Source organism: Parastagonospora nodorum (genome assembly GCF_000146915.1).
Source record: "Parastagonospora nodorum SN15 chromosome Unknown scaffold_21, whole genome shotgun sequence".
In the NCBI taxonomy this organism is placed as follows: domain Eukaryota; kingdom Fungi; phylum Ascomycota; class Dothideomycetes; order Pleosporales; family Phaeosphaeriaceae; genus Parastagonospora; species Parastagonospora nodorum.
In genome coordinates, this window is record NW_001884569.1 from 681470 (window position 1) to 690650 (window position 9181).

Sequence of the window (9181 nt, forward strand, 5' to 3'; positions counted from 1 at the left end):
ATTCTTGATTTAGCTTTGATTAACATCTTCGGTGTGAGATATTCCTTCAGCGTGTATTTTCATTGATACCCTTATCCGATCGCATTCTTTGCGGCCGTCTTCACCTCTCGTTCGGCGCGCCATTCGCGCAACCTGCCGCTATCCCGCTATCCCGCTATCTCGCTATCTCGCTATCTTCACAATGGCTGGACAATCCAAAGTCGAGGTACTGCCGCCATGGGGCAATGCCGTGGCTGGAGCTGCGGGTGCAGTCATTGCAAACACGCTCGTCTACCCGCTGGACCTGTAAGCCGTCTTTCTTCTGCTCCTTCACTTGCTCTCTCGCTCGCTCGCACATGTGCCTCAGCCGGGTAGAGGTACACACTCGGTGTGCATCAACGGCTAACATATCCGCAGCATCAAAACACGACTACAAGTGCAGGTCAAGCGCTCGCCCACGTCCACGTCTGTGAACCCCGCCGACCACGAGCACTACGACAGCGCTGTCGACGCGATAAGGAAGGTGGTCAAGCATGAGGGCATCGCTGGTCTTTATGCCGGCATGGCAGGCTCGCTCCTGGGTGTTGCATCGACAAACTTTGCCTACTTCTACTGGTATACCGTCGTTCGCACACTCTACATGGCGCGACGCGCCGCGGATACGGCACCGGGCACAGCAATTGAGCTGTCGCTCGGCGCCGTAGCTGGAGCCCTGGCCCAGCTGTTTACCATCCCCGTCGCCGTCGTGACAACACGACAACAGACCATGAGCAAGCATGAGCGCAAGGGAATGCTGGCGACCGCCATGGATGTCATTGAAGGCGAAGACGGCTGGACTGGGCTCTGGCGCGGCTTGCGCGCCAGCTTGATACTCGTCGTGAACCCGGCCATCACATATGGTGCCTACCAGCGGTTACGAGAGGGCATGTACCCCGGCAAGAAGACACTGAAGCCTTGGGAAGCATTTCGTGGGTACAGAACGCCATCGCAAACCACACGCCGCTAATAGTGCTAGTCCTCGGATCGCTGTCAAAGATGCTGGCTACCGTTGCTACGCAGCCGCTCATCGTAGCCAAAGTCGGTTTACAGTCAAAGCCACCACCAGCGAGAAACGGCAAGCCGTTCAAGTCCTTCACCGAGGTCATGCAATACATTATCCAACACGAGGGTCCCATGGCACTATTCAAGGGAATTGGGCCTCAGATCCTCAAGGGTCTGCTTGTCCAAGGATTCCTCATGATGACCAAGGAAAGGTATGCACACCAACGTTTCCTTTGCAACTTCACACTGACACGCACCGCAGGATCGAGCTGTCTTTCATCTTGCTCTTCAGATATTTCCGACAGATTCGGGCGGAAAAGCTACAGAAGCTTGCCGACATTGCTGCACAAAAGGCTGGCAAAGTCGCGCCAGTTCTCGTCAAATGAACTGGCCCACGGGGCCCTTCATATCTTGTTGTGTACACATTTTGTTCCATCTGTGAAATATTTGCATGCCAGGGATCTTTTTGGTGGTCAGATGGAAGCGCTGCGTAAATGCTGCGCCTGGGTTATTTCGTCAATATATACAGCGGAGGATTTTGTCAGCTCATCGAGATCGTGTCTGTATATCCTACAACTAGCGCAGCCCATTGCATTTTGTCTTCACTAATTTCACTGTGACGTCATTGACAAAGTGAACCGATGACAGCTAAGAGAACTGGTGCGTGTGAGCCTCGTTGTATCTTCCCACATCTCGTCTGTATCCGGGCATATCATTCCTCTAGCCATCATGGCCACACCGCCTCCTGATCTGCCATGGCACCCCATACCCTCGTCCACCGCAACATGTAAGGTTTATCTCCTACAGGCAGGAGGTCTTTACATCCCCAATGACATGACTATCCTTCCTGGGCCAGATCAGCCTAACGACTCAGTCAAGCCTGCATCTGTAGCCAGGGACTCCAAGCAAGAATCATTCTACGCCCCGGATTACGTCTTCCTAATTGAACATGTGGCTACTGGAAATAAGTATATCTTCGACCTCGGCATGCGGAAAGATTTGGAAAACCTACCGCCTCTGCTCAAGGAGAACGTGCTTCCGCAGTTCAAGTGCGAGCCTCAGTCTCCAGCGGATATACTCAAAGACCATGGCTCGACGGCACAACAGCCAGAGAACATCAAAGCAGTCATATTCTCACACATGCATTTCGATCATGTTGGCGATGGTGCCCAAGCGGGCTTTAGCAACGGGGAGATGTGGATCGGGCCTACGTGCTGCACTTATGCACGCCCTGGATATCCAATTGAGCCTCGAGCCCCGACGCTCAGCGATACCTTACCGGTAGATGGGAGTCGGAAGATTATCGAAGCGTACATCCCAGATGAGTTGTTGAAGGCAGCAAACGACAATCGAGCGGGCAAAGTCTTGGAGGGCATGAAGAAGGGATTGTACGCAGGGACAGATCTCAAGAAACCCGAGTGGATGGGACTTGGTGCTTTCGATCGCGCCTTCGATATCTGGGGTGATGGGAGCGCTTTTCTAGTGGATGCGCCGGGACACTCGGCAGGCCATCAGATGATGCTCATACGAACCACTTCCATATCCAACACGGAATCTACGTTTGTGCTCTTGGCCGGCGATTGTTTTCACCATCCTACCCTTCTTCAGGATCCGCAACGTACAGCTCGGCCACCGTATTCGAAGGAGAGTATGCATTCTGAGCCCGAAATCGCCATCGCTTCGATTTGGCGAACAAGAAAGTTCGCTGAGAGAGATGAGATTTGGGTAGTTGCTGCGCATGACTTCAGTGTTGGAGCTGCCATAGAGCAAGGAAAGAAGGTTATTGAGGGTTTAGTAGACATTGGAGGATGGAAGGAAATGGGCTGGAAGAAGCATCTTGAAGACGGAATATAGAACAGTGGCTCGAGTTGTCACTTTTGTTCTCTTGAGTGAGCATGTACATAGGGTAAACAGTGTCCGCCTCATGCTGCTGCGAACGCGCACCACCAATTCGTCCTGTCAGATCCATGACCATGCAAGTTGAATTCCGGCATCCCAACTGCTCTCGAGCCCTTCTCCCCATATTTCCGTAACAACTTCCATGGCTTATCTGGTCTTGGCTTTGCGACACAAAAGGCTTGACCAGCGTACCAAGCTCCGTCACCCATGTAGCATGAACGGCAGTCAATGTGACAGTGTTGATCCAGACTTCCACAGAGACAGGAAATGTGGAACAGACCAGTGTTGGTGAGTTCCCGGACCTACGGCCTTTCGAGAATGCCAAAGTCCGAGTAGGATTTGTGGTGAAGCGATGAGCGTCTCGACGTGTTTGAGCGGCTCTAATGCATAATCGACATGACACCATGCCGGCTGTGCGGCCGCCGCTCAGGCACGAAGAATGATATTATCAGGCCATATTTCACTTGGCGAAGTCTTGAAATTTGCCAGTCTTTGGATTAATCTACCGTTTGTGCTGCCATGCATGCGAAAACATGGTCTCGTGAAATATGCCGAAATCAACTTAGCCCAGCCGCACTCAGTGCGATACTGGTGTATTATCTACGCTACCAAGATGCGTGTGAGACAGGAATTATGTACAATAGTAGTAGTAGTTTTGACGCTGTATGCAGAAAACCCTCACATATCGGGGGTGCTTCTAAACCTCCTCCTTTACTTCTTCTACGTGACTAGAAATTCTCCTTGCCCCACACGAAATTAAATCCAGGTTGAGAGTACATGTTGCATTTGACGTGCAACGTTGAGCCTAGTCCCTTAGGTCCACAGAAGAAAACACCGGCCTCTGCTGGAGAATGGATCTTGCGGATTGACTTGAAGATCATGTCCCAGTTGGGTCGACCGAAATTGGTGGGAGCGCGCAGACCGGTGATGGCATCTTGTTCGGCATTTGCATCATTGATCATGATGTTGGTCGCGTCGTCTGCCTTGATTTTGGCGGTGAGGTACTGGAGGTAGATGTCAGATGTTGTGCGATAGCAGGAGTGAAGGAAAAAGCTTACAGTATGGATCTCAATGTGATCGTCGATATCCTGGGCCTCAATGGCTAGCAGCAAGGATCTGAACCACTCAAATGATCCGAAATCTCTGCAGATCCAAAAGAAGTAGACTTTCCTTAATCTGGTGCGGCCTTGCGGATAGTTCATCCGGTACCAGATACTCTTCAGAATAGACGCGAATGGCGTAACACCGATACCGGCTCCAACAAGAACGGCAACTTCGAACTTGAAGACATCCTCAGACGCCGAACCAAAGGGTCCGTCAATATAGACTCGAGGCAGGATTTGGCGGAGCGCAATTTCTTCGCTGCTACCACCCTTCTCGCCCTTTTCCCCAGCAGGTTTCTTGTCGATATTGCAGCCGAGTGCTTTGCCGACCGCGCGTGTGAAGTCACCAACCATACGCATGTGGATCGAGATGTAGTCCTCCTCGGGCGCGCTGGTAAGCGTGAAGGGGTGGTACTGCCAGATTGATACTTCGGGACAACACATGAAAATGTACTGGACACGTTAGCACTTGAGAGAGAGAAGCAACATCGGAAAATGCTTACCTGACCAGCGCGAGTCTTAGCGTGCTCCTTCTTGATCTGAATCTCGCATACATTGCTAGGATGTTGAATGACTTTCGATATGTATGTCTTGTGTCGTCCTCGAACTTCGCGAGCAATGCGCTCACCAAGGTACGCGAATCCACCGTACATCCAGTACTCCCAGAAGACACCGATTCCGTCGCAGAAGGGCGCAAAATCAGGCTTGATCATGCAGAAGGCACCGTGAATGGACCAAAACACGAAGAAGACGATGAATAGATGGTGAGTGTACCAGAAGCGCTCGAAGTTGGCTCGTCGTGCCTTTTCAGCGGCAGTAAACGCGATTGCCATCAATGCGATTAGCATGACATATCCACTCCATCCGGGACCGGTGGCAAGGTTGGCCAGGATAAAGCCCATGAAGCCGAGATTGTTGCCAGCAGAAAATCGAGCCAAGTTGTTCCAATGCGCAACCGTGTGCACCCAGGAGAAGAATACGATGGACCAAGCGACCAGCTTGTGGAAGGTGATGTTCTTGTCGAAAGGAATTACGTCGTTCAATGGAGTTCGACGGGCCATGGAGATTAGATTCCTGCAAACAGGAAACAGGATGAAAGCTACATCAACGTGCAGTACTAGAGCAGCGGAACGGGCGACTGGGAAAGTGAAGCCGAATTGCGCTCTTGAGCCGATGGACGTATCCTACGATGTGTGAGCAAGGCTAGTCAGCATGCGGAAAGGACATGCCAGCCGTACCTTTAACGAATAATGCATCATTCCAAAGGTGAATACAAAGACATGCAGTATCATGAATGCGAACACAAAGCTATCGCACGTTAGTTGCTGCCCACGGTAGTTTTGCGACCGACATACAATCGTCTGTAGCCCTCGTTGACCATCCAAACATCGAACTTTTCTTTTCTTGTCAAGGCACGTGGTCGCTCGTCGGACATCTCGCCAGACATGAGCATGCGCGTGAGTGGTGGCCATCTTGAGCGCTCTCGGCCGGTGAGACTGGTGGTGAAGGACATGGTTGGATGTGGAGTATTGTAGAGGCGCGATGCCTGGACTTGGTGCCGTCGATCTTCAGACCTGCTGAAAGTGGCCGAAGTGTAAAGATGATTTTAAAGAATGTCTAGAAGTCTAAAACGCAGATTAGCATCGTATGAAGGTGGTCGTTCTCGCCATGAGCAGCGCCGGCGACAGCGTGGAGTGACATACTAAGAGGTGCCCGCACAGGAGAAGATAATGTACAGAAGAGAGAAAGCTCTCGGTCACCCGGCTAAAGAAGCACCGGCATGAAAACGGGTCAACGTACTGCACCAAAGGGGGAAACAAAGTCTATAAGCACACGCAAAGCAGTGCAAGCATGGATGGAGGGTGGGCTGCGGTAATAGTGGTTAGGAAATCAGTGGCAGAGCCAAGTGGACATCGGTTCAGGGTGCGTGGAGACAGGTACCCAGGCTTAACGCAGACAGCGAAACGGTAGCAGAAATCGAACCACCTTTTTTCGACTCTGCCATCCCAAGCTGCAACAAGATGGGAAAGCGTCTTTCGCGAGCGCGTCGAAGAGCCGCAAGCTAGCGAATGGGAGGCTGAACATGGGCCCGCCGGGACTAGAGGTTAGCCCAGGTCATGCTCTGAAACCTGAGTGGCCATGGCAGGTCGCCTTTGCTATGCGAACTTGCAGAGGGGCGTGTTTCATAGGCGTTGGAGAGTGGGACTGACACGCGCTACGTCTGAAGGTCGATGGCGCTTATTCATCTGCCGACCACCACCCATCCGAAAAGACCCTCCACCACTCCGAGGAACACAACTGGCGCAGTGGCGCTGTCTCTAGGGCCGCCAATATCGTCCGACCGCTCACCTTAACCCCCCCGATGCAGTTTGGGCGCGGGTGCTGCAGATGCGGATTGAGCCGCCTGAGTCTCCACACCAAGGGCCAAGCACCGAATGCCATGGATAAGACAGGTGATCTTCTCGCTCATGGTTCTCTACTTCGAGTTACTACCTCCGGGTTGATGCGGTTTGAAAACTCCGACTCTTGTCCGTACACACCCGACGTACGACAATTATTGCATGTCTGAAATCATGTCTGTCTCGACCGATATACGTTAAGCAATCGCGCGCCATCTATCTATCGCTCGGATTGTTTCAAGGCTTCCATTTATTCACCGCGCAGCATCACGCAACGCGCAGATGCACGCCATTGTCTATTTACATCGATCGAAACATGTGAAGTCTGGGCATCAAACATCGCCACACAGGTACCTCTTCTCCGAAACGACGACAACGGCATCAGCCACATCTCAGATCATCAAGAAACCTCCAGAGGCGGAAATGCACTGGCCCGATATCCATCGCGCATCCTCGCTAGCCAGCCAGGCAACTACCCTCGCCACATCGTCCACAGTACCAATACGGTGTTCTACTGCCGTCGTTTTGAGCTGATTCTCGACAATGTCCTTGGGCACGTCATCTAGCATCTCTGACTGTGTAGGACCCGGAGCGACGGCGTTGACTGTGTGTCCTGCATCGCCCAGCTCCTGAGCTAAGCTTCGTGTCATGCCCTCAATCGCGCCCTTGGAGGCAGCATACAGTGCAAACTGTGGAGGCCCCATCCGAGCTCCTACGCTCGACATGTTGATGATGCGTCCTGGAGCTCGAAGATGGGGCACGACTGCTTTGGTCATGAGCAGTGGTGCTCGTACGTTGACGTCGAATATAGCTGCGTAGTCTTCGGCCGTCGTTTCTGCTACCGGCTTCGCTGTGAGGACTCCCGCATTGTTCACGAGAATGTCGATTTCATCTCCAAAAGCTTCGAGGGTGGCCACGACAATCTTTTCTGGCGCATCTATCCTGGAAAGATCTGCCTGGACCATCTTTGCATCGCTGCCATTCTTGAGAGATTTGATGTCTAGTACAAGTTTTTCGGTGAGCTGTTTGCTTGTTGGAGACGTGTAAACCAGTGTGATCTGATATGCATATAAGCCTCTCCATCTGTGATGACTTGCTGTTCGTTCCACCTACCTTGGCTCCCCTACGAGCCAGCTCCAATGCGATTCCTGCCCCTATGCCTCGAGAAGCGCCCGTAACGATGGCCACTTTGCTTTGCAGCGGAAGCGTATAATTATCGTGGGATGTCATGATTTAAGCTGGATAGGTGTCGTGATAATGTCGCCAAAGAGAGCTTCCTTTATAGCAAGTCTAATGCGGGTGTATTTTTCACGTCGTCACACTTCTTAGATGGCTTAGGTGTTATCAATCAACTCCACAGGTTCCTGCTCATCATTGCTAGATGGAGCTAAATGACTTGGCCACCTGTACGTCATTGTATAGAAAAGGTCGGAGGCACATCACAAAAGCCGAATTGTTTCGGAAGCGTTGCTGAATGAGAGAGCTAAATGTTTTGAAAGTTATATACGTATGAATTTAAACTGTCGATGATACCAAGATCGAACTGAAATGGGCCTGGCATGCAACTACGGAATATGCTCGCTGAAATGACGGACAAATCATATGGCATCAAAAAGCTCTTTGCTGCTTGGAAACTCGCAAGTCCGAGGAATGATTTATGGTGCTCGTGCTGTTCTGTGCCTCGAGGTTGTCCAGATTTTGTTTGGCAAGAGAGACAGACGTATTCGGACGAGTGCGCGGCGATTAGATGGTGGGTATATGCGCGTGCGATGTGTCCAAGGCTGGTTCAGTTGCAAACAAGCGTTCGGCCGTCGGGTGTTTATTTCTTCATGAAGCCTAAAAGTCCTCCGGCCTTCTTCTTGTTCGGATCGACCTTTTTAGGGTATGCTTTTGATGTTTCGAAGTGGATGTACCAGATCAGAACGCCGAATATGGAGAGACCAAATATGACGAGGAACAATGTGATAACTGGGCGAGCATCCGCCTGCACTGAGCGAAGGGCGGTAGGGGTCAGGATCGGCGCGAGCCATTCGAAAGCCATGATGAAGTCGGTGGCCGGTGTTGGGATGGGCTAGGGTAAATGCGGTTGGCAGAGTGCGCAGCGTAAGGGACGTGAAGAGCGTGACGCGGAGTGTACAATGCAGCCGGCTGCCGATATTAGATGGATGAGAAGTGAATGGATGCAACACTGTCGAAGGGCAAGAAACGAAGGCGACGAAGGTTAGTGTCGGGAGTGGCAGCTATTTCTCAATTGTGGTCTTGTAAGCGCCGCCAGGGGAGGGCGTGTGCAAAACGTGATCTGTTTCGTCAATGACCTGACCTTTGGTGAACTGCATAATGTTTCCTTGTCAAGCCATACACAAGACACAGGAAGCCGTCACGATGCGCAGAAGCGACTCTTGGGGTGCAAGTGTTTCGAAGCTGAGGCGGCACAGGGGCAGACATGAGACATTCCTTCCGATCCTGCGCTGCGCTGCGCGACTTGCCGACAAACACGTCGGGCCTCGAGGAGCGAAGGCGCAGTGGCAGATAGTCGACCAGCCATTAGCAACCACAGACTGGCCAGCATTCGCCAACGTGCACATGTTTCTCGAGCGTGTCCGGGTGCGAACAGTTGCGAGAGAGGGCCGACTCTCGGTGGGCTGACCCGGCCTCCGGCATGCGCTGAGGTCAGCCTTGGCTCTGCTGCCATTGGCCACGAAAAACCCTTCAAGAAAAGTTGGATCTGGGGACTGTGTTCGTTCACCGACTGTTCCCTCT

The 9181-nt window shown here is 52.1% G+C and overlaps 5 protein-coding genes across 5 annotated transcripts; 2 read left to right on the forward strand and 3 right to left on the reverse strand.

The window, feature by feature from the left end:
* Positions 1-69: 69 nt before the first annotated feature.
* SNOG_12258 (hypothetical protein) lies at positions 70-1629 on the forward strand. Its single transcript, XM_001802432.1, has 4 exons — positions 70-285; positions 397-947; positions 995-1232; positions 1283-1629. Exons 1-4 carry the CDS (start codon positions 182-184, stop codon positions 1404-1406), a joined length of 1017 nt encoding a protein of 338 aa, XP_001802484.1. The 5' UTR covers positions 70-181; the 3' UTR covers positions 1407-1629.
* Positions 1630-1749: 120 nt separating this feature from the next.
* SNOG_12259 (hypothetical protein) lies at positions 1750-2874 on the forward strand (the record flags this gene model as incomplete). Its single annotated transcript, XM_001802433.1, has 1 exon — positions 1750-2874. One exon carries the CDS (start codon positions 1750-1752, stop codon positions 2872-2874), a length of 1125 nt encoding a protein of 374 aa, XP_001802485.1.
* A 773-nt stretch (positions 2875-3647) lies between these two features.
* Positions 3648-5535, reverse strand: SNOG_12260 (hypothetical protein; the record flags this gene model as incomplete). Its single annotated transcript, XM_001802434.1, has 4 exons — positions 3648-4436; positions 4526-5206; positions 5261-5330; positions 5378-5535. The coding sequence occupies 4 exons, from the start codon at positions 5533-5535 to the stop codon at positions 3648-3650; spliced, it is 1698 nt and encodes a 565-aa protein (XP_001802486.1).
* A 1278-nt stretch (positions 5536-6813) lies between these two features.
* Positions 6814-7386, reverse strand: SNOG_12261 (hypothetical protein; the record flags this gene model as incomplete). Its single annotated transcript, XM_001802435.1, has 1 exon — positions 6814-7386. The coding sequence occupies one exon, from the start codon at positions 7384-7386 to the stop codon at positions 6814-6816; it is 573 nt and encodes a 190-aa protein (XP_001802487.1).
* An 871-nt stretch (positions 7387-8257) lies between these two features.
* Positions 8258-8462, reverse strand: SNOG_12262 (hypothetical protein; the record flags this gene model as incomplete). Its single annotated transcript, XM_001802436.1, has 2 exons — positions 8258-8294; positions 8335-8462. 2 exons carry the CDS (start codon positions 8460-8462, stop codon positions 8258-8260), a joined length of 165 nt encoding a protein of 54 aa, XP_001802488.1.
* Positions 8463-9181: the final 719 nt, after the last annotated feature.

Bases quoted from the DNA above. Each gene is read 5' to 3' on its own strand.
- SNOG_12258 (XM_001802432.1), top strand. From the start codon at position 182: ATGGCTGGACAATCCAAAGTCGAGGTACTGCCGCCATGGGGCAATGCC. The intron at 286-396 runs GTAAGCCGTCTT...ACATATCCGCAG, and splicing joins CTCGTCTACCCGCTGGACCT to CATCAAAACACGACTACAAG. The intron at 948-994 runs GTGGGTACAGAA...TAATAGTGCTAG, and splicing joins GAAGCCTTGGGAAGCATTTC to TCCTCGGATCGCTGTCAAAG.